Below are 24866 nucleotides of genomic sequence, written 5' to 3' on the forward strand. Positions count from 1 at the left end.
GACGCCGACGGGCGGCGCCGCGACAACGCCGGCCGGCTACACCAGCAGGTTCGTAGCACACGTAGATCACGGTCAGAATCATCAGGCCAGTTCTAATTCCAATAACCCCCACGACCGTAATCGTTTTAGGACGTTTAGTGACGAACACGATGAACCGTCAAACACCGATCGTGTCGAGGATTACGAAATCGCGGCTAAGAACGCGGATTACGATATTGTCGGTGCAGACGGATCGATGGTTAAACCGCAGTCGAACAAACGAACCTATATACCGGACGATAGTACGGACACCGACGAAACGATCACCTCATCCTCCTCCTCCTCCGCCACTAGATTCAAAAGTCTCGAAGGTAACGGTAACGATAGTCGAGTAGAGAACCGCAGCGAGGTCAACGAAGACGCGTTAATGGAAGGTCGTTCGGGGAACGACGTGAACTCTTCGTTATCCGCTTGGACCGACCGACGAGCGTCGCTCGTTCAACCAGCTACAATTCGAGATAATGGATACCAGCCAGATAAGACTGCGAGTTCCAATGGATCTCTGGAAACCTCGCGAGAGACGGCCATCAACGGTGACGGAAGGAAATACGCGAATGGATCGAGCGATAAATCCAACAACGTGGAATCGAGTTCGGAGAGCGAATCCGAGAGCAGCACGGAGAGCGCCACTGACAGCGACTCTGAAAGAGACGAGGAAGAGGACAAAGAATCCAGAGACGAGAATAGTAACATAATGAATAAAAAGACTGAAAACCCGGAGCAAGGTCGAGCCTCGGATATCCAACACCTGAACGATACCAACAGTGAGGATGAATCGAACAGTTCGGAGACCGACGACCAGACTACCGTATTAAGCGTACCGTCCAACTCTCATTCCGAAAATAGTTACACCGTTCTGGAACGATACGACGATAGAAGCACGAAGCGGCGAAGCTCCTCGATACTCGATGACAAAAGTATCGAGGAATTGTTCGACGACAACGGATGGGTGATTACTGATCAGGATCTGCAGGCAGAAAAACCTCGGAGAATCACGAAAGGTTTCAAGTCGATGGATCGCAATGACTCGGGCATAAACAACGAAAACACCGACAATGAATCATCCTCGAACGACGAGAAAAGTAACGTTCTGGATAGCGATACGATCGACAAGGAGGATAACGAAAGGACTGAAAACGAGAACGCGTTAAACGTATCCGAATCGTCTGAAAGTTTATCGAGAAGTCGAGCGTATAGACAAAGTAGCATTGGCAAGAACGGTTGGCTAGTGTCGGACGAATCCGAGACTGAATCTGACAGAGCCACTTCACCCGTGGAAAATTCTACGATCCGAACTGAGACCGATACGACAGAGGCGTCGAAGAATGTAGCGAGTATCGAGGATGAGAGAATGAATGACGATGACGCGTCAACACCGACGTCGACCACGGTGAACGAGAAAAAATCTGAAAGTGGCAAAGATTCGATCGTGGCCGACAGCGTCGACGAGAACGGTTGGGTGATCCTAAACAAGGTGAACAACTCGTCTACGGGGAAAAATATCGAGGGCGGAAGCATGGACGAGACGAGCACGATTCGTTCCCAAACGACCGACCTCGTAGCGAGATCTAACATTGAGAACGGTGCATTAGTCGCGAACGCTACCCAATCCAAAGAGACCGAGACTTGCAACGAGCACGAGGACACGCCTGGTGTCGATATCACTATACCGATGCAAATGGTAACCACCGTTTTCTGTGTGTCCGTACTGTGTTACAGCGTTCTAATCAATCTGTTCCTGTAACCTGTCTACTATACACCTCTTTGCCCATTTCTCACCGTATTTACGTTCACGCCTTCTTTTTGTCGTTGTTCGTCGGTGTTAGTAGTAAAAGACTGCAAAGACTACTCTCACGGATACAGACGAGACTGTCTCGATTGCAAGATACGACGCAGCAGTTTCTTCGTTCGTTATTTTTATCCTTGCGTTCGTTCGCTTCGATTCCCTCTCGTTCTTCGTGTTTCCTTCGCGGCAGGAAGGAACGCCGGCCTCGTGGAACGTTTGTTTTAAACCGTAAAAGAGAAACAGAGATCGCAAAGGAAGATGTCGAACGTAGAAAGAATGGAATTCCTCGGACTCTTGCTCGGCGAACCATTCGTTTACCTGTGTTTCGTCTGAACTCGAACGCTGGCTATTTGTCGCCTCTTTTCGCGAAACTGCTGCCCGGGATCTGGCGTCTTCTAACGTCTTTCAATCGATATCATCGACCATTCATTCACGTCGGATCACAGACATTCGAAATAAAAAACGAACGAACAGAGTATGCATAATATAACCGATTAGACCTCAATCGAGTATTTATTGTATGGTAAAAAAACTTGCATTTTATATATTGTGATAATCGTACGTACGATCGTAAGTGTAACTTTTTGTTCCTACGTTGATCACCCGCGACTATTAATCCCCGCATTGCTCAATAAACGTAGCTTCGTAGACGCGGAAGAAAAATTAAGAAACACCGCTCTAGTCGGCAAAAACTAAGCGTAGTTCAGCGCAGTTAAAGAAACCGTCCTCCTACAGTGCAGCTTAAGTCCACGCTGAAATAAACGCTTTTGAAATCGTTCCCATTGAGAACACGGCCGCGCTAATGGCATGTCGCGAGACGAAATGTGACGCGTAAGACTATTACGATTACAGTGGTTACGTATTCCAACGAACTGGCTTTCTCACGAACGAAACATCTAACGACTGCGACGCACATATCCATAAAAATCTGTGCATTGTATATATTTGATACATATTTAACGTGTCGAATTCGTCGGAACGTCAATTCGTCCGACTACGCATCCACTGTAACCATAGCCTAACGCGTGACAAGCCATTCCCGTTAACCCGTGATCATTTTCATATCATTGAAACTTTTTGTACTCTTTTTCCTAGTGAATAGACTTGCGTCAGTTTGTTGGTGTGGTAAATAAACTGCATTTCTTTGTGATAACTCGTATTATTTATTTCCCTGTCAACATGTCCTCAGTTTAGATAAGCATATAACAGAACAACGAAACAGAGAAATGTCGTATCCCGCCTGCAAATCTCTATACTGTCTGTTCGTTGTTATTACTCGTATCTTTCACGCGTCTCTGTTGCTTGTTTTTTCATAAAATTGTATTTATCGTTTCTTGTCACCTCAGTTTCCCAAGTATCTTTGTCGTTCGTTCTTCTTATTCGTATACTTTGTTGTCATTCCTTCAGAAAATACGTAACAAGCGTAGAGAATAAAAAAAGAAGAAGAAAAATGCATCTTTATTTATTGCACTAACAGATTGAACGTTCTCGTCTCAGAATCATGTGAAATCCTCTCGTTACTCGTCTACACGCACCATCCCCCGCCCCCAACCCCTAGCGAGAAATTTCCACGAAGGCGCTCAGCTTTCCTTTATATTTAAGACCTCCCTCGAACTCTGTTGCACCACATCAAGATGCACGCACGCTCATACCACGAATTTACAGCTTACTCGACGAAAATGTAGTTCCGAGGAGAAGGTAAAAATCGATCCACGTGTAAGAGGCTACGATCAAGGTATCATACATGTTCGTTGTCGACATTGAAAAACTTAGTATTGGATGGTTTAAAAAACGATACAAGGCTTGTTCCAATCAAATTATCGAACAAGCGAAGCTATCGTTTGCAACGTAGATAGATTAATCAAGGTTTTAATAATTTAACAACGACAATTTGGACCTGATACCGCTTCTTCGAATCTGATTAACCTGTTTGCAATCACGCGCCAGATATCTCGCGATATAGCGTCGTTCGTGTAACGATGAAAAATGATTAAAAATTTTATTAAGTTGTAAATTAGAAATCGATGAATCAACGTCTTGGACGGATAGGTGGCAGCTTTTCACAACTATGGTATTTATCACACTCTGGTAGGAGAACGATATTCTGAATTTTTTTTTATGAACCTGATTCTCTGTCACGGAAAATATTTTCGATATTTTGATAAAAATATTTGTTCACGAAATATGAATAAATGTGCAACGTTGAATGAAGGGCGTGTTATACGTGTAGGAAAAAAAGGCTCACTTGATTTTATCTATAAATATTGAAAAAACAGACGCGTGAGATATTTCATCCTTGACGCTACATGAATAATATTTCATCGTGCGATATCTCGTTCGCGGTTACAAAGCGGTTAAGTGATTTCCTTTCGAGCTTGCCTAATAACGATGAACTTTATGGACCATTAAGTAACATCGAATTCGAAATTCACGAATGTCAACGCGAGAACACGCGAAATATTACGTAAGAAACTAATGTGACCGCATTATGCACGATACGGAAAGTGCAGAGGTATGCCGTAAAGGGTTTAAATATAACCCGTTTGTTACTTTAAATATCCTACAGCTCGGATAGTCAGTGGATCTATATCGGTCTGTAGTCTACTTGACTGGAAACACGGATGTTATTCCAATACGTTTTAGCGTTTGGCGTTCACTAAACGCGGTAGCTCGAGAATCATCTCGAGATTTTAAAGCGAACGGTACAAAAAAAAAACGTCGTGGAAACTGCCGAACCACCGAGATGTAGCGTTTAAGGTGTTTGAACGTTACGAGCTGGTTGAAACATTTTCTCTGGCCCGAAAACACGATGAACCAGAACGTTCGAAAATTCGATGGCGACTGAAACATCGGCGCTGTTCAAAGTTTGCACGAGGAAAGCAGAAAAATGTAGGTTAGAAGTGGTCTTAAAATTTTACGATTACTGTTTGCGGTAACTTCTCTGTCATACATATTTACCACGTATATATCAAAAGAGGAATGTTTATCGTGGCCAAGAGCTGATCGAAAAAGAACGTGTCTCGGAGAAACACGTGTTAGATGAAAAATAATTCAAATGGAAAATAAATGCTTCTATAAATTAAAATAGCAGATGCAACGAACGAGTATCCAATTAACAGGAAATTAGAAATTCCTTGTTGCACGCATTCGGCACTCGTAGCTCGACTCTTTCATTCTGTTACTGCTAAAAACACGCGAATTAATCGTTTGATCTCGAATTGGAATGTAACGGCGAATTTTATCGGATGATCAAAAAAAAAAAAAGAAAAGAAAAAGGAAATCGATAATTGAAAGGAAAAGGTCTACTTCCTCCGGAATAAAATTGCTTCCGACGATACATGGTTCTTGTTTACTCGTCACTTTACACAATTTATGAGGGATATGATAAAGAACTGACATATCAAATAGCGTGCTACAGATTGATATATAACACAGCAGATATGCATCCGTTTTCACTACTCTGTACACCATGGATACACGGCTGATTACACGTCAGATTTATACCACGTTGTGACTAATTGCCATGGATCCCACGATAGAATGGTAACTAACACTTGGACTGATATAATAGTGAGAAAATGTAACGCGATATATCACGAGAATAGGACGTACGTATGGTTATCAATGAATACCAGCATGATTAGAAGATAAGCTGGCAGAATGCGAAACTATCGCTTCGAGATCGCGACACTCGGTTCCAAGGGACGAAACACGTCACGAACTGCATCATCCATCAAACATATTTCATTCTGACGTACGTGTTACTAAATATATAGCTATAACTGCAAGTTAACAGCTCCAACACTTGGACGACTCAAGCTTCAGTTTTCTGCTCTTCAAATAACCAAAGAAGCTGTTGATGTCTGCGCGAATATCCGTGAACTGGACGAAGTACGGAATCGGTCGCTTGTAACTCGTACGGTGGCTCACGAAAGTATTTGAACATTTAGCGTAGCAAACTTTTATGTACACACTCTATATGTTGTATGGAACATTTTGAAATTTCACTTCCACTGCAATGACACGCGAGTGTCACGATTGTATTTGTCATATTTGAAACCAATGTAAAAATGTAAATAGAAGTTGCAAGATATTTGCTACGAACATACAGGGATTCAGTAAAAAATTATGAGGTTCGTGAGTTTTGTAAATAATGTCGTTTCGTATTTTACATTTTCCTCGAAGGATATCATTACGTCGCATAAGTATCTTACGTCAAAATTTTGACAATTGTTAACAGAGGAATTAAAAATCAGTAAAAACGTAGAATATCGGGAAACTTCTGCGTTTTGGACCTACATATGCTCACATTATTACAACTATGTTGCAGCTTCTATGTACATTTTCGGATTAGTTTCAAACCCTACCAATATAATCATACTCATAATCATAATCATAACCAAGCGACTTTGAAATTTCCAAATGTTTTCTACAACATAATAGTATACAGTGAGAAACTTTAAACTGATAAATCTAACTACCTGTAGTTTACGTCCATTTCACGTTACACGTGTCTCTGCACACTGTACAGTTACACATACTTGGATATATTTAACAATACAGGAAACGTTCCTTACTGTACGAAAGTACTTCTGTCACTGTCATTCACAAGAGATTTCTGCAGGTGTTCGAATACTATCGCGAGCCACTGTATATGTTCCCAATGGATCGATAACCTTTGACATAGACACTTATCGATGGCCAATCGATGTTTTGCCCCATTTTAATCCACCGAGTAACAACAGGCTTCTCGATTAACAAGTTCGATCTGAACGAGCCAACCTTCGTTCCGCAATGTTTCAGGTTCCTGAACAAGAGCAGAAGCCAGGCGGCGATGATGGCGAGCCGGGAACGAGAACGGGAGCGCGAAAGAGAACGAGAACGCGAACGAGAACGCGAAAGGGAAAGAGAACGGGAGAGAGAACGCGAACGAGACGCGGACACGGAGGTCGATTCGCCGTTGTCGACGAGGTCACGGTACGCCGCGTTGAAAGAGAGAAGACAACGGCTGGCTCGGTCCAGAAGCTCGCACAACTTCGGCGGAGATGACCTCGACCTCGACGAAGAGCCACCCTCTCCGACGACCCAGTCGCCGAACGCTTACTTGGCTGCCAAGTACGGAGCCGGATCTGAACTGGCCAGAAGTCGGAGTACTCACGCCTTAAAGTCGAGAGAACCGAGTCCGGAGCGTGATAGGGTTGGCACAGAGAAGGATGGCGCAGCTTTGAGTTCGTGGGCACGATACTTGAAGAACAAATACGGGAATCGCACCACCAAAGACAAGGAGCCCTCGTCCTCCGCCTCGACGATTCCATCATCGAGGTACGGTACTAACGTTGAGTGTTTTCACGGCTTTTGTGGTCAAACCGGGTTGTTTATGTTCGTATCTAATATTTTTACTGTTCTAGCTTGTCAAAAAGCATATAAAGCTTTTGCGATCTTTGTAAAAATGTATTGGAATAGTGAAATATGGAATTGAAACACATTGAAACGTGTCGTAAAAATGAATTATTATGTTATATTAGGTTGATTGAAGAGCTCGTAGCTTTTTTGATAAAAAAAAAACGAACAGATTTTCAAAGAGAAATTGGTGAAAGTATTTGATAAATTAATATGTTATGTACTATTCGGTGAAATTGATTCTGTATGGAAATGAATTACCTTTGATTCTTTCAAGTTTCGTTACGAATTTTCCGAACAACTCAATGCCATCAGCTTTTAAATCAAACGTTCGAAAAATTTTTCTGGGAAGATACAAATGTGCTAATGAAGTTTCATACTCGCGGCATAAACGATTCAGATTGCCTACAGAGGCTGAAACGATTAAATTGCTTCGATCAATGATAAAGGAATTTCCCTTTCTCAAGACACGAAAGAGCTGTTCTTTTAATTTTATTTGCAGTGGAAGCACTACCTCGAGGAGATTATCGCTGGGACTACCTTTGAGGCACGGTGGTCAAACATCCTTCGAATCTTCTGACGACGATCAAAAAAACCCGTCAGGCTCCCCCACGTCCCCTACAGCAGCTCCCGTTATACCCGCGGCAGCAGGTTCCTCCACTAGGTGAGTCTATTTATCATTTGAGCCTGTCACAAGCCACATTGATCAACTTGGTAAATTGAAAGATAAAACAAGTGATCATGTTGCAAATATTATTTTTAAATTTACTTCTTCAATAAATTTACTTCTTCAATAAATAAATAAAATTAAATCGATCGTTCCTTGAGAACGGAACGTTAATCGCGTTTACTTTGCAGCTGAGAGGAAGACCAACGTAAGGAATGCGGGTTCGATCCAGTCATTTCGAACAGATCCGACATATATGAAAATAAACACGCGTATTGGCCAAAAGTGTCACATATTCAAATAAAACAATATAGAAACGCGTAAGGGAGAACGATAGAGAGTTAGCACATTCTTTACCCCTGTGCCAATCCGCTAGTTATCTTTTCAATTCTAATGCAGTACTTATATAACGAAACTGAAAAATTGCAACAAAATGCAAAGTTGACCGGTTTGGTTCGTGACAGGCTTGTTTAAACACATGTGAATAAGCAATATGAAATTTTCATATAAGGAAATGGTTGTTGGAATTTGACAGCAATGGCCGGAGGAGTCACTACTTGCTGAAGCGGCGGCAGCTGTTCAAGTTCGGGATGCGGGGGAGCGAAGCCGGATGCTTTACCTGGCCGAGAGGCCTCGCGGTTGGCCCTGACAATTCCATCGTCGTAGCCGACAGCTCTAACCATCGTGTTCAAGTAATTCATCCTCAAAAATACCTTAGAGATTTCTCATATTCCGTGATAAATTCGTAAAGTACATGTTCTTCAAAACGACCAAATCAAAGGGCGAATAAAATTTATTACGCGATCTAATAACACGTACTGTTCTTTAAAACAACGTCATCGTCAATGCCAGCGAAAGCTTTCTGACGATATAAAAACGAAGGAAGATTGATCGATGTATTGAAATATGGCGTTGAAATTTACAGGTATTCGACGGTAATGGGAACTTCATGAAGGAGTTCGGAACATATGGCAGTGGCGAGGGTGAATTCGATTGCCTCGCCGGGGTGGCGGTTAACAGGATCGGACAATATATCATCGCGGATCGTTACAACCACAGAATTCAAGTTCTCGATCCTTCCGGTCGTTTTCTGAGAGCTTTTGGATCCCAAGGGACCGCCGATGGTCGGTTTAATTATCCTTGGGGAATCACCACGGATGTTCTTGGATTTATTTATGTGTGCGATAAAGAGAACCATCGCGTACAGGTACGTGTGTTCGCGATTTTGTTATTTATTTTTCTTTCTGTTATAAACTGTTCGGAGAATCGTATGAGAAAAGTGCAAGGCCTAAAACGGCAGCGTCAATGCGACAACATACACGAGACCCTGAAAGATATCACACTATGTGAGACTTCTTTACCTATATTGTATTGTGAACATACGATAATGATACAAATATGATGTTAGTTTCAGTGTTCATTAACCCTTTTCAAGCCCTCACTATGTGTACCTAGACTTTGTATAGTTAATCCTGAATAAAAAGCCTTCAAAAAAAAAAGATTTTTTCTGAAATAAAAAAACATTAATTTCGAGTAATTCTCTGTTTGAACCCCCCGAACTCATGGAAATGAGAAACGTGAGAGCAGCTACGGGTGAACGATCACAGTTCTTCTATAAAAAAAATTAAAAAAAAAAGCATTAGTACGAAGGGAAAATGATGCTTACTTGAGACACACGGCGTTCAACAATGGACGAAACGTGAGTTATTTTACAGCGAGAATACTAAACACGTAATCCCTCGACTGATACCCTTTGCGATTTCCAACCTCGTAGGTTTGTGTACAAAGGTCGATTATCCGCTAATTGGTGTGTGCAAGATATCTTGTGGTAGCGTGTCGTGTAGGAAAAAATAATCCAGAAACTATAATCAAATTTCTAATATAAAGCAAATAATCTCTGTGTAACGAAAGCGTCTGTATGCTGAATTGTATCATTTGTACAATCGCTGTAACAGTATATGTTTTCGCAGGTATTTCAGTCAGACGGTACGTTCGTGGGCAAATTCGGTTCCTGCGGAAGCGGACGTGGCCAATTGGAACATCCTCACTATATCGCGGTGAGCAACACGAACCGCGTGATCGTCAGCGACGGCAACAATCATCGTATCCAGATATTCGACGTGAACGGCCACGTGCTGACCTCCTTCGGATCCGAAGGTTCCGACGAAGGTCAGTTCAAGTTCCCAAGGGGTGTCGCTGTTGACGATCAGGGCTACATCGTCGTCGCCGACTCCGGTAACAACCGGATACAAATATTCAGCCCAGAGGGGGCGTTCCTCAAGTCTTTCGGCGGATGGGGCAGCGGTGACGGTGAATTCAAGGGTCTAGAGGGTGTTGCTGTCACATCGACCGGTAACATCGTCGTATGCGATCGCGAGAATCACCGCGTTCAAGTGTTCTGATTTCGTTTCGTTTCGTTGTGTTCTCTCTTATTTCTTCTGTGATTCGTCGACCAAGGACGTCGAACGATCGCAAAGGAGGGCTATTTTAAGAAAAGAAATTCGGTATTCTAAACGGTATTTTTCATGGTACTTTGGATTTTTGGTCGTATAATTAGGACGAGCAACACTGTGGTCCGTACTTTTGATCAGAAGGGTTTCCAAAGGTCGACGAATATCGCGTGGAAAGAACGAAAAGCACGCTTCGACGATGAATGAATGAGACGTCGCGTTAACTGCTTGCTTGCGTTAGAAATTAACATGTAGCTGTGTTGTGCTGAGCTAATCATCTTACGGGGAAGCCCTTTGACACAAAGACCATGGAAGCTTCGATCTTTCTTTCGAGAGATAATATATTGAAACGATTGGGTTGGAAATTTCGTATTCCATTTCAATGTATGGCTTCGATGCGAATACGTCTGTGGCCGAGACGAATCGACGATGGAACCGAAATGAAACTCTTGGACGTCGGCCAATTTACGGAGTTTAGCTTGAAGAATGAAAAAAGAAAAGGAGAAAAAAAAATCATTTTGTCTGTTCTTCTCTCTCGTCTTACCCTCTTTCTCTCATTCTACCATCTTCCTCGTACGCACATCATATCCGCGTAACTTAATTTAATTTATACTCAAAGTGACAACAATACAGTTTGTACCGTTTGTATGCTTCAAATAAATTGTTGCGGAAGTAATAAAAGAGAAACGAGAAAAAAGGACGTGTCTTGTTTTGTTCTGTCCGCTGAAAAACTTCCATTTGAAAAACATCAAAAAACAAAAAAAGAAAAAAGGCAAAAGAAAGAAGTCACCTGTCTCACCTTCTGTCAATCCATTGGTAATCTCGATCTTAAAAAGCCAACCGTGGAAATTAAGAGGATTCGGTAGCTTGTGTCTTGGACGACTGCCTAGAGCTAGAATAGACAAATAAGCGGGGGTAAGTCAAAAGGTAAGTGAGTCAATAAATATATAATTTATTAAATGCAATGATGAAATGGTGTAACAATAGGGGGCGGGCGAACGGCGATCATAGGATCGCCATAAGGGCGGACAAGAGGGAATACGCTGCCCCGCCCAACACCCCCGGATCGGAAATATAGATAAAATATTTTCGTTATTATTTACAATATTAGTTGAACGTTAGTCAATAAATAATAAACAGTGGCGTAATCCTTTATTTAATATAATTTAATAATGTAATATTACGTTTGCGATAATAAAAATATTACAAGAGATGGAGCCTTTACCATTATTCGTTTCCACTAAAAGTAGCACGAACTTGTTTAAATTATTGCAGCCATCGTTCCAAAATTCACGCGATCAGACAGATCCCCTTGAAACCGTGTTTGACCACGTGTGTCGACGATCGATATTCGTTCAAGAAACCTTTACTGCCATCGTTCCACGGCAAATGATAAGTATCCAAGAAAATCAGCTTTCGTGAATTTTCGAACGTGAGTAAACGTCGGCTGGATGTAGATGTCGAAACAGCTGTCGAAACCATCAACCTTCCGGGATAGTCGCTCTTTGCGAAATCGAATGGGATTTAACAAATTAATTAATCGGCGTTACGCTTCCTCGATATCCGTATAGAAAAACCGCATAGACAGCGCGGAACGTCGAAACAACGCCACGCCGCCGGATTATCACAACGAAAGTACGCGACATGCTTGGACGTTATTATCGAGTAAAATACAGAGGGTTGATACCTCGATAAGACTAGAAATATGTTTATGTAACGCACGGGCCAGGCAGGCAGCAAGCAGGTACAAAGTGACCGTCTTAATCAAGGAACAGTGAGTAGAACATGAGCTAGGCACCGATATCCGATCGTTTCGACCTTTTCGACATCGTGATACAAACGTCCTACAGGATGACCCGTGATACACCAACATGACGTCAAGATCGAAGGTGTCGCATCTCGTAAAAAACGCAAAACATTTTTTGTACAATATCTTTTCTTCGTGATGTTACTCGTAACGTGCATATTCCTTTGTTTCCTGATAGATTCATAATGATGCGTGTCGCCGATAGAACTTGTTTACTCGTTAAGAAAATGAATTTTTTTATCTCTTCGAGGATAATCACGTGCCTGTGTAATTTAAAACGCCAATTGATAGATGATTCTCGGTCGTGCTGGTTTATAACGAGGCATCTTACACGCGTATATATCTCGTGCGATTTTCTGGAGACTGGACAATTGGAAATATTCGAATCTATAGCGCGAATCAATCATTCCCAATCAAAGGAGAAGTTTTTTTTTTGTTTTAATAGTTCCTCTATACCTACTGATTCGTCTCTGCATCTAGAAAGTTTAGTTTGAAAAGTGGCATGACATATTTTCTCATCTGTATCGAGTTTAATTAAGTAGTAATAAAGTTATAATTAATTATTTATATAATTAATTAAAGTGGCAGCAGTTAGGCCATGCGGCTCCTATCATCTAGTCGTCTTTGACTCTTGGCTTTCTTACGTAGATTTAAAAATTTGTTTACTTATTAAACTTTTATATTTTGAGAATAATTTTTATTAAGTGACTTTTAAAGTTTATGTATCCTCGAAGCGCCTACCCTAGCGATGTCTTTTAATTAATATTATTTTTTAGCATTTTCTCATTTTTTTCTTTTTAATCTCGCTGTTCTCCATACCTCGATATAATCTTGGTGTACGTGGTAATTTAACGCGATTCTAGAGTAATAATGGGGAACTCTGAAATATTTCGTCCGCGGCGCCGGCTTTTCCATCTGGGAACTTTTCTTAATCGCGACTGAAAAATACTGTGTGCAAATATTTTATACTTTTTTATTTCTTTTTATCTTTTTTGTGTCTTTTTTTTTTCTTTTTGTTCGTTCGTTCTCGAATGTCGGAAAAGCGACGTAACCGCCGTATTTGAAGATCGGGCCGCCGTCTCGGAAACTCTCGAAAAAAATCCGTTTATTTCGGCGTGTGTGCACGGAGCTCTAATTCCTCTCTTCACTTTTTTTTTTCTTTTTACTTATTTTCGCTTTCTCAAAAAGTCAGAAATTTTTATCGTAAAATTCGAAAGTTGATTGCCACGCACGAAGTTGTACAAGCCCGACAGACTAAAAATATTCCTAAGGTGAGATTTCCTTTTCTTTCGTCATCGGCCACGCTCCCCCGTTTTTTTCATTTTAATCGACTTTTTTTTTTTTGTTTGTCTTGTAATGTACTACATACTCGCTAGCCCTCGTTTAATAGTTTCTTAAATATGTAATAAGCAAAAATATGAATATAATAATAGTTTTGTGTATATAATAATAATTATTATTTTACTCGTCTCATTTTAAGTATCGATAGGATCGTGATTAATTAATTAATTAATTAATTAACAATGATTAAAAGAGTGTAAGAATTTGTTATTCTCTTTCTTTCTCTTCTTCCATTCGCATCCTTCCCTCTCATCATTATTTTTTTTTTCTTTTTTGTTTTCATTATCAACTAATAATTCTTTAAGCTTAATGGCATGAAAATGCTCGTTGGAATTGACTCGTGTGTACAGTTTATCATAATTCATTTTTCTTCTCTCTTTTCCATTCGCGCTCCGCACAATTATTTAACCTCGCTACAAAAACCTCATAGCTTGTCTTAAACACCGGAGGATCAACACAGGATTTCTTTACTTTTTTTTTTCTTTATTCTTATAAATCGAAGACGAGGATCAATCGGTCCATCTATCAACAGATTCTCTCGACAAATCTGACGGCGTAATCTCGACCCACCATACTGGATTTGTCTGTCTGTCTGTCTATTTTTTTTTTTTTTTCGCGTCTCGGCGACTCGCGTCCCCAATGGACGTTGAGACGTTCGATTTTTTGCGTAACTTTTTTTTCTTTAGTATTTTCTGCGGAAATACTTTCTTGGATCACCATTAATTTATCACAATAGATTTTTGTCTTCTTAAATCAATTTGAACGCGGGTACCACGGCTGTGCCCCCGTGCGCATATATTCCGCCTCGCTACGCCTTAATTTACCTCTATTTTTTAATTTTTATTCTTTCTTTATCTAAAGAACCTTTAAAAAAATCCCCTACTGGAGAGAGAAACGGTAGGTAGTTTTGTAACAATGTAATCGACTATCTTACCCTAATATAATTCTACGAAGTTGATTATACTGTGACTTTAAGCACAGCCCGTGGATGAAGTGCCCTCCGTTTAAATAGAGAAAGGGCTCTTGATTTTTTTATGCTTTTTCTTTTTTGTTACTTTTACTTTTTACTTGTTTCTTTAAATTCTTTCTCTCTCTCTCTCTCTTTCTCTCTCTCTCTCTCTCTCTCTCTCTCGCTCTCTCTCTCTCTCTCTCTCTCTCTCTCTCTCTAGTTCTCTTATCTTTAATTTTCTCTAGCAGCCTTTTTTGTTCACACGCTCACTCGTCCATGCTCTCTTTCTCTCTCTTCCTAGGTCTCAGATATACCAGATTTCTCCGAAAATAAGATGCTTCTTGTTCATCGACCTGAATTGTATTGCCTTTCTTGTTTAAAAGCGACAAAGAAAAATTGTATCGTGCAAGGAAGAGATCATTGCTGCCACCTAATTCAAATATTATGCAGTATCAATATCTCCTGAACGTTCACGTACAACAGATATTGCACCGTGTTATTACGGCAATGAAACATTCGCATCATGCTCGATCGTATTGAAAAAAAAAAGTAGAAAAGAAAAAGGAAATACGAAAAAACGTCGCGAGATTCGAGCCACTTTGATTAAAAAAAAATTCGATTTCGCGTAAAGCTGTGTTATAGCGAGGAACAAATAACAAAATAGCGTTCGATGTACAACAGCAACGAATAAAAAACTTGCGCGTCAGATCTCGATCGCCTTCTTCATCCTTCTTTTCAACGATAAATACTTAAATATCGAAAAAAAACAAGCAAATCGAACTTCATTCGTACTTCGGTACTTGAAAATAACGCACTGCGTAAAATACTTAATACATATATGCTTTCTCACTCCGAGATTAATACGTAAAAACATAAATTAAACTTCACAAATATGTAAATCGTACAAAAAGAACGAAAAGAAGGGAAGAAAAAAGGTTCTTCTTCAACGACGTGTCCACGAGTCTCTTATCAATACTGTTCTCTCCTCGTCGTTGTCTATATCGAGTCTTGTACCATTTACGTAAATCGTACGTAAAGTAAAAAAAGAAGAAAAAAAGAAAAGAAACGAACAACAACGTATATAAGCTATTACACTATTGTCGCGTGAAACACTTCGACGGACACGCAACGCGAAAATAATGAACCTCTAGAACGGCTCGTTCAATGTACGGTGCCATAGACTTGCAAGGATAACAAAAAGGGTATGAAGAAAACTATCTATACAGTGTGCCAAAAATCAATGCAAAGTATAGTCGTTCTTAAAAAGGTTTCAGCAAAAAACATAGCCTCTTTCGTATTCTCAGTCGTAAAAGGTATTTGATACAATTGATGCCTCAAGCGGAGGGCAACATTGCAATTCTACGAACATGCTTCGACCGATGCGATTCTTAATACGATCTTAAATAAAATTAATGCATTATCTATTATGCTTGAATCGCCTTGCACGTGTACAACGTCTCGTGTACGCGTGCTAGAGAGACCATGATAGACCACCTACCTCTGATACCACTTATCGTCAACGTCGACCGAAGAAACAAATGCAGGAAATAGGCATAAACGGCAGCGTCGAATAAACTGAAGCGAGAAATGAATAAAGTGGATTCAGGTGATGATGTCACGATCCTTCGGCTGAACTGTGGGTCAAAGATGCGAAAGGTGGAAATTGATGTTTAGATCAAAAAGGCAGGTACGTTATTATTGAAGAGAGCAAAGCGTGTCCGTGTCGTGATCGGTCGTCAAAGGCTTCTTGGACTATATTGTTCCTGGAACCTTGGCGAACCTCGACGATTATTCCGTCGTAGCGTACCCCATGACGACCATTATTGAGTGGCTAGGCTCTATTACTTTGCTTCCGATGTATCATCACCGTTCTGTGTGCTGTTCGATCGACAGTCGATTAAGTGACCTCTTGGTTGGCGGCTACTAGGCTGGCCCCTGGGCTAGATGAGGGCGAGCTTTGGGGGACAGCAACCGCCCGTAAAATGCCCGCTGGCGGCCTCCCGTTCCCGTTTGCGGCGGCCCTGGCGTTCTGCAGCCTAATTCCAGAAATGCATTCGTTCATGTAGATCAAATTTACCGAGCTAACCTACTGCGAATGTGCATACATGACACTGAATGATCAAGCACTCTGAGGAACACGTGAACTACGAAACAAACGAGCGCATCTAACTCGGTAGAACCGCAATTAACACTTTGCTGACAACGATTGAAGTACTTTGTATCACGATTCAAGGAACATTCTTCTCAGACATAAAAGATATAGTTACAGTTTCCTAAATAAAGTACTCCAATTCCCTCTCTTTTGCTTTTCTTTGTCTATCTTCTTTTGTTCTTTTTTTTTGTATAAACTAATCTACAGGAGAGCAAAGTGATAATTGAAGAGAATATCTTCTCGTCTCTATGAGAAGCTCCGTTTATGATGACCGTTGCATGGACTCTGGTTACTTTCGTTAAGAACACGATTAAGACATATAAAACAGAAAACACAAAGCACCGGTCACATTCCGTATAATAACACAGAAGCTAACCAAGATAATTCGTATCGGAAACAATAGTTCGTTATTCGAGGGTCGTGAAACAGGGTGCACTGATCGTCCTGGTGAAAGCGAAAGAGCGAGTATCCTTTAAAGAGATACAGGAGCGATAAACGAGCAGTGTTTGCCGCGCGACAATCGCCCTACTTGTTTTCGTTACTTACCGGTCGTGAATCGTCCCACGACAAGCTGCATTAGTACACACAGAAGAGGGAGACTTTAGAACTTTAGATGTCTTTCGTACGATAAGCCTTTCGTGTGCTAACAAGAAGTCTACATAACTAATAATGCGTGCACATCGTTGCAACAAGAAATGCAATTATGTGCACCGGACGGATACTAACTTGATCTTCGATTGCCGCATGAACTGCTGGATCTTCCTCGCAGCCTGATGAGCGGCCTGCTGATGAACCGCTTGCTGTCTGGAGCTAGCCGAGCCTGGACGCGAGCGATAATTCCTGTAGTTGCTTTGTATCACCAGAGCAGCCTTCGTAGCTTGTCTGCGAATAGGAAGAAAAGTAGACGCCCATGAAATAAGAACTTGCAGTGACACGCTTCGAGAATGCGTCGTGTATGTATATACATAATGGACAAGAGCGGAAGAAGCGCAAGGAAGGTAAGCTTTCATCTCAAACAAAAGTCGTATTAATTTAATGCCAGGTTAATTTTGTATTCAGGACGCCGCAGCGGAGGTAAGGAACTTCCTAAAGTTTTCGGATTATTTACGATGCCAATTAAAAGTTCACCTCCCTCTCCGTATCACCCCTTAGAGGTAGATAGAATGAACTTTGGTGAAATCCGTCCGATTCAACTGGATCGTTAAATTGGCCCCGCGGTGGTACGCCTTGTCCTCCCATTTTATTAATTGCAGCTTATTAAAACTAACGTTCAACTCGGCGAAATACCAACGAGAATTTAACTATTCGAACGAGCCGGTGAAAAGTTTCGTAGCGACAAGATTTCGTACATTTAATCGTTGTTATTATTTTCAACTTCGTGTCCGTATTATATAACGATGGAAGTTAAACCCTTTCGTCCGGATAAATCGGGAGGATAAAACGAAGAGTAAATAATACGGCCGCGACGTGTTAAGCTAAAAACAGATTACCTAAAATAAGCGTACTGTTTATGTCGACGATAATATTGTTGGATGAGTACAGCAGCGTGCCTCTCCGCTTCTTCCTGCCTTTGACGTCCCTTGTAATTTCTGTAGGCTTTCTGGATCATTCTAGCGGCGTGATAAAGCTCTCTTTGTTCTCGATCGGACAGAGTAAGTCTGCTCAGATCCGCTTCGTTCCCGTCACCGTTTCCGTTACTTCCACCTGTTCCGCAAATTCCAGAGCCCATCACGTTACCGAACTTCCGATCTCCACCGGTCGAATAGTACTGGCCGTTATGACCGTTACTTCCGTCTAGCTGCAACTGCAGCTGTAAGAATTCGCAGAAGTCGGCCGTCGTAGGCGGTGGAGATGGCGAGTCCGGTGTGAGACAGCTGCTAGATGGACTCGAGGGACTAGCATCTGCGTCAGCATCCGAGACTGATGCCGCTCCTCCACTGCACTCACGATACGAGTCGAACAATTCTCCAGAATCGAGTGGCTATAAGAATTACCACCACCATGCGATATGAATTTCATTCTACGAAGAATTTTATTTTAAGAGTACGGTAGGAAACGTGTTGTTTAAGGGATTTCTGATATAATTTCAAAGACAAGAATATTGCATAGGTATAGAACTAAGATATACTGAATGCTTACCATTTGTTCCATCAGAGCATCTTCTAGAGATGACAAGGGCGGTGCCGGGGGAGGTGGTGAGGAAGAAGACGGAGAATCACCTTCCGCTCTCTTGATCCTTTCCGGTAGCGCAGCTATAATTTGCTCAGCCAATGTCAGCACCCTCGCGTCTTCTTCCCCTATAAAAAGGAATCACCACCCTAGCCAAACTCGAAAAACGTATTACAGGACCGCCGAAATCACATTGATCACAACATCGAGGATTTTTTGTTCGCTTTTTTTTATCTGTTCGTTTTTTTTATTTTAAAGCCGTGAACGTATTTTTACGATGAACCAAATCGGACGTTAATTAAACGTGTAACACCAAATATTGCGGATTATTTCGTTTTTATATATATATATATGCAGTGGAGATCTCTACATGACACGAATCGAACGTCTTCAAACAGGCAAATCAGATGGCGAGCGTAGACGTTTTTCTCAGCTTGTTGAATGTTCCGTTCTACGGGTGATCTGACGTAACCCGTGGTATTTTGACAATGTGTGTTTTCCGGATTTAGCTCAGCTGTGCAAATCACGTGTTCTCGTGTAATTGTCTCGTAGGTTCCAATGTTTTATTGATTGATTATTATTATTTTTATTATTAGTATTTTTGTCACGGATATCCGTTTTAAAACTTGTCGACATAGCCCAGAGACGAGGACTGTCTATCTCTCGGAGAATTGGTCGGCAGCCGATAATAGACGGCTAAGAAAGTTTTAGACGTTACACAGCAATCATCCAACACCAGCAGTTACGAAGGCCAAGCAACACCAATACTGCTTTAAGCTGCAAGAGTTCAGAGGAGTTAGAGGACAGCGAGCCTGGACCATTATCCGGTCGTCTCGTACGCATAGACAGAGAGACAGAAAAAAAACAGAACACTGTGTGTGTACGTGTGTGTAATGTAATGTGTGAGAAATAGAGATAGAGAGAGAAAGAGAGTAAGGGAACGCAGTTTTAGCTAGGAATACTACGGATCACAGCCCGCGCAGTACTTGTTTATCTAGGCCGATGAATCTATAAGTGTAGTATTAGAAACAGACAGAGTTACAAATATATATGTATATATATGTATGATATATAGTTACAGATAGACAGGCAGACAGACAGACAAATAGAAGGGGAAACGAGGAAGGTACGGACCTACAGTCTCCTGAGGGGTCGGAGCGCTTTCCATTCCCTGCTCGCTGAGGGCTAATGACGAGTCATCCTCTTGCAACAATTCCATGTTGTCCAGCAGCGGCGAGCCACCTGTGTTTTTCGATAAACCCCTTAATGCTACGTTTCCTGATTAATTTTACGCTCGCATGAATTACGACCTTGTACTCTAAATCTTACGGGGCAGAGATATTTTATATGGCGCGGGTCTTTATAGGAAAAGGAACTGTGATTTACGTGTTGGACGTGAATGTATGTGCGTGTATATACGGAAGAGGGCAGTATAATAGCAAACGAGACTAACACAACGCAAGATCGAGACCGCTGTCTTGAGATGGCCTCCTAGGACTAGGGCTGGCGGGTCGCAAGAAAAGCCTCTCGTCTTGTCTTCTCGCTTCGAGTCGATTCAATTCTTCTGCAATCGCCGTGTGACCGTTCTCCGCCGCTAACTCGGTCGCGGTTCTGTTCTGACAATCCCTCACGCGAAGTGCCATTGCGTTCCATCTGTGTAAATAGACAGATATTCGCAACACGAACTCAAACGAAATGAAATATTTCGTGACACTCGATATTAAAGCCGAATTCAAGAAAAAAAATATATGTACCTATAGAGGATCCTGGCTGTATCCGCGTGCCCCGCTGCACAAGCCCAAGCAAGTGGTGTGAGACCGGCGCTATCCTGCCTCAGGGCATCAACTTCAGCATCTAATACGCTACTAGGATTTTCCGCTCTCCAGTGAAGGAGGGCGCAGGCTAACCTGGAGTAGCCCAACCCAGCGGCCAAATGTAGGAGAGTAGGGCCGCCGGATTGTAATGGTTCCGCTCCGGCTCGCCACGGACGGACAACAGCATCCTGAGACATAGATGATCTCCATTTAAAGGGTCAAGTGTGTTGGAGGTGCTAGCTAAACAAAGTACTGACTTGACAATATGCCACTAGCCGCTCTTCTAGATGAGCTGCGGGAGATGGAGGGCCAGGTCCTTGCAAACGGGACTCCACATCCGCCAAACGGTCCAGAAGGGCTCGTTCCGGACTAGGCTCGGATGTCGGTGCCCGACGATACTCGAAAGCAACGCTATCGGAAACAACGAAGCCGTCACACGCCACTTGAAGAGATGCTATTCCCGGAGCATGAGCTGGGCAACGACACCGCAACACTCCTGGTTGTACCAAACACGCCTCAACCGGCTCCGCATCGAACAACACCGAATAAGATTGAGAATTACTCCCACCAGTCCACGGACCAGCGACCAATACCTAAAACAGTAAGTAAATTTTCGCTGCTTTTTCTTGATTAACTTCTAAGCTTCAGCAAATGCATCTATCATCCATTGCATCATCTTCCATTTGCATTAACCTTCGAAAATTCTTCCAGCATACATTGGAATTTTACCTTTCAACTGAAAAGAGACATATTCTAATCGAGTATTCGTGACTTTCGATCAAATTATACACAACTGCATTCGAAGAGAGAACCAGTATGCGCCGGACTAAGGTTGAATTAATATCAAATACATGAAACTCACCTTCACACCACCCTCGGTGTAACTCCACTCCGGACTATACTCCGCAATATGGACGGTTGTTCCAGGATGACATCCCACGTCATTATCAGATCCGCCTCTTTCTTCAGCCTTAGTTTGTTCAGCTTCAAAATCGTGAAGCTCGGGTAGGTCACCGAATACGTCAAACGCGTCTAAGTTAACTAGAACATCGTCCGATGAATCGATGAAATCCATTGGATTAATCATGCTGTTGTCTGCCGGAGAAGGCGACGGAGACGGTGGAACCATGTTGGCGGACAACGTTCGCTGAATATCTTCTTGACTGAGGTCCAAGGTCTCGGCGAAGTCTGTGACCTCGGGACCTGTGCCACCGATTGGCAACGATTGTACCGCAGAACGATCCATACTTTCTTGAGCGTCTATTTCCTGTTGGGTCTGTTGTTCTCTGTCCACGCTCGTCTGCTGTACAATTTGTTGCTCCGTAACCTGTTGCATCTCCACTTGTTGACTTTGCTGTTGTTGCTGTTGCTGCTGCTGCTGCTGTTGTTGCTGCTGCTGCTGCTGTTGTTGTTGTTGCTGCTGCTGCTGTTGTTGTTGTTGTTGATGGTGATACGGTTGGCTGTTGAGAATTAGAAGACCGCCACCACCTTGGATTTGTTGCAAACTTAAAACTAGAGGAGCCGGTTGTTGGCTTTGAGCCGTGTGGGAATGTCTTGAGTATACGCGAGGAGCCGGTGAGGCTGTTGTTGACGATTGCTGACCTCCGGTAGTCGAAGAAACCTGATCATTACGACGAATATTAAATAGAAACAAGTATCGAACAAAAACGTTACAAAGACGAGAATGTAGAAAATGAAAATCTGAATTGTAGATATAATATTGTCGATCAATATACGTGTACCTATCATTATGTTCGCTAGACCGTGGATTTTTATGCCATTATGAGACATTTAAAGGTACGAAGACGCACATAACGTATGAATTTACATAAATATCCAGAGTCTAATTTTTCTATCGTCGCTCTCAAAAATCACCATCTCATCTCAGCACAGCATTCAGATCCACCGAACACGTACCTGATTGTCCGGTGTTAGTCTCCTAGGTGCAAGCTGAGTGCTAGTGGTAGAAGAAGTGGAAGATGCTCTCTGTCTGTCCAATAATTGAGAAACTATCATGTCGACGGGATGATTCGAGTGTTGTGTAAGATGGGGATTATTAGGATCGTCATCTCCACCGAGGAACATGGGTCGAAGCTGGGAAGCCAGCTCGTCTCGCGTCCACTCCTTCTTGTCTGGCGGCAGTGCGAGACACGGTGGCAGCGCCGCGAGCTTTGCATCACCGTCCGGGTAAGGAACGTTTAAGTAGTGAACGAGGACGACGTCTGGATTCTGTAGTAGCCAATAACATCGCCGATGAAACGTCGGGAGGATCGCCGAGTGCACATAACAGCCATAGATGCACTCGACTCCCTGTACCTAAGATTTCATCCAACAAGCAAATCTCACTTTATCAAACTCGATTCTGATGCACGTCGATTTTCATCCATAAACGAAAAAAACTACCTTCAGTTTCATGTGATCCTCTCGTGTAGTTTTACCATCTTTCCGTTTCTTCCAGCAATAACCGTCCCGCCGGTAACGGACTTTCTTTCTCGAGTACAGTAACATCGAACCACTTCGAGGTCGTACCTTTACCTCCCGACTTTGCCATTCCGCGTGTCTTTGGAAACTGATCAAGATGGCAGCAATTTCCTGATAACAAAACCAAAGTATTTCAATCTATGCAAGTCCTCGTACATCGTTTTATTCGTGTCATAAACTGGTACTGTATGCACGACACGTTATGACAGTGCAACTGCGAACTCGTCCAGATGACGAGGATAAGACAATCTCGATTGAAGTAGGATATGCGAATTCGAAAGAGCACATAGACACTTCTCAGTCAGTTTCGCTGACATCTGCTCCCTCCAAGGTTTTCGCTTACTTTTCAAATCGTGCTGATACATCTTACGATCTCCCTTCGATTCTCATCTTCGTAAAGATACGAACGTCGCAACACGAGACGGATATTTCGCGACTGGTGGTAGAAATCTTTCGAATGAAATCTAGATCTTGAAAATTATACAAGAAAAAATAACAGGATCTTATTAATTTGAACAGGTCGAGCAATAAAACAATTCAGATAACAGAGATAAGTTCGTCGGTTAATCCCTCCAGCTCTTGTTAATTCTGACGATGGAATTTAACTGTTAAGATCTCAAATGTTCCTTCTTTGACGAATAAAATTCATTTTAAATATAAAAAATAATTACATATAACACAGATCGAGTGTGAATGATATAGGGTATACAAGGTGCTGCTTTAAATACCAAATGTCACTATAAGAAATCGTAGCTAGAGATAACTCTTTATCCCATAAATCTCTCTTCCTGGCTAATATAAAAAATTCTTCAACGTTCCGTGCAGAGCGTTTTCTAGCCTAGTTACATTCACAGATATGAAAAGTAATGCGCGTGTTTATTTCCTTCATGTTTACCTACTACTAATAATAGCAGCTCGGATATTATACGGTTCTTTATTGATTTTCCGCGCAAAGAACCAGTACTAGTACAACTTTTGAAACAGAACGCATGATAATAGAGAAAAAGAACTCGAGTGCTTGCACGATAGAAAAAAAATCTAATTACCGGCGAACAGATTTTGCCTGGTTAATCGTGACACGTCGTTTTCCGCGCCGTACGTGGCCTCAAGTCGACATGCAATGCAAGGTAGAAGGCTAACGTTACGAGACGTGTACAAGGGAGAAAAAATGTGGTACGTAAGGAATTAGAAAGAATTCGGTCTTATAAATTTTTTTTAAATATCCACTGACTGAGGATAGAGTGGGAGGAAGGCAGCCTCTTCGAGTAAAAAATTGAACACTCGTAGGTGAAATAAGCAGCAGGGGGCAGAAAGTGTACGGCACGCGATCTCACGTGGCGTAATGCAAATCGAACGCCAAACTGCAACTGATTCGCTCAAACCGTAGAAAGGTGGCTGGCAATAAAATTCACGGTGTTGATATAAAGTTCAGCCAGCCCTTCGCGTGTCATTATCGTTCGAAAAGCGTTTCGCCCGCGATCAATTCAACGTGATAATTCGTAACGGGTGAGGGATCTCTCCGTGAGATTCTGCAAATGTCTTCGACATAGCGTTCGGAATAGCACGGATACCGTGGGATAATTGAAGCTACACGACCGCAATGATCGAGGAATTTCGCGTACACTTTATACCGATAGATGGTTTCTGATTGGGGTTGCTCGGTTGGCAAGCTTAAACCACAAATCGTACATTTCAAATGAGGTATGTCAAGATTGCACTCGGTTGTGGCGCGATTCCATCCGAAGGACGCGATCCTATTGGACGCGTGGAGACAGAGCCGCTCGTTAACGTTGCGTCCAGTTACGTAATAA

General features: G+C 42.1%; 2 protein-coding genes across 17 annotated transcripts in view; one reads left to right on the forward strand and one right to left on the reverse strand.

Annotated features, from left to right (window-relative positions):
- Positions 1-11032, forward strand: part of LOC100746052 (RING finger protein nhl-1) — a 58133-nt gene extending 47101 nt beyond the window's left edge. For 5 of the 11 annotated variants that reach the window (XR_004461251.1, XR_001102108.3, XR_004461252.1 and 2 more), the window contains 4 exons: positions 1-48; positions 130-1720; positions 6629-7147; positions 7728-7812. Coding sequence is in view for 5 of the 11 variants with exons in the window: in XM_024365975.2 (XP_024221743.1) it covers positions 1-48; positions 130-1783 (1702 nt within the window). In the remaining 6 variants the exon portion in view is untranslated. Of the gene's footprint in view, positions 49-129; positions 2474-6628; positions 7148-7727; positions 7890-8403; positions 8585-8817; positions 9100-9862 lie in introns of those variants that run through there. The other 6 variants (XM_033319557.1, XM_012382723.3, XM_012382724.3 and 3 more) reach the window with 6 other exon arrangements.
- Positions 11033-11278: 246 nt separating this feature from the next.
- LOC100748721 (calmodulin-binding transcription activator 2) overlaps positions 11279-24866 on the reverse strand; it is a 40638-nt gene continuing 27050 nt past the window's right edge. For 3 of the 6 annotated variants that reach the window (XM_003487593.4, XM_033319558.1, XM_012382722.3), the window contains 11 exons: positions 22978-23166; positions 22492-22890; positions 21437-22195; positions 20832-21167; positions 20515-20762; positions 20214-20413; positions 19895-20002; positions 18731-18888; positions 18082-18572; positions 17318-17473; positions 11279-16475 (listed from right to left, as the gene is read on the reverse strand). In XM_003487593.4, the coding sequence (XP_003487641.1) occupies positions 16337-16475; positions 17318-17473; positions 18082-18572; positions 18731-18888; positions 19895-20002; positions 20214-20413; positions 20515-20762; positions 20832-21167; positions 21437-22195; positions 22492-22890; positions 22978-23166 (3183 nt within the window). In that variant the 3' untranslated portion in view covers positions 11279-16336. Of the gene's footprint in view, positions 16476-17137; positions 17163-17317; positions 17474-18081; positions 18573-18730; positions 18889-19894; positions 20003-20213; positions 20414-20514; positions 20763-20831; positions 21168-21436; positions 22196-22491; positions 22891-22977; positions 23167-24866 lie in introns of all 6 variants that reach the window. The other 3 variants (XM_033319560.1, XM_033319559.1, XM_033319561.1) reach the window with 3 other exon arrangements.

Source organism: Bombus impatiens, unplaced genomic scaffold (assembly GCF_000188095.3).
Source record: "Bombus impatiens unplaced genomic scaffold, BIMP_2.2 scf_0166, whole genome shotgun sequence".
NCBI classification, from domain to species: Eukaryota; Metazoa; Arthropoda; class Insecta; order Hymenoptera; family Apidae; genus Bombus; species Bombus impatiens.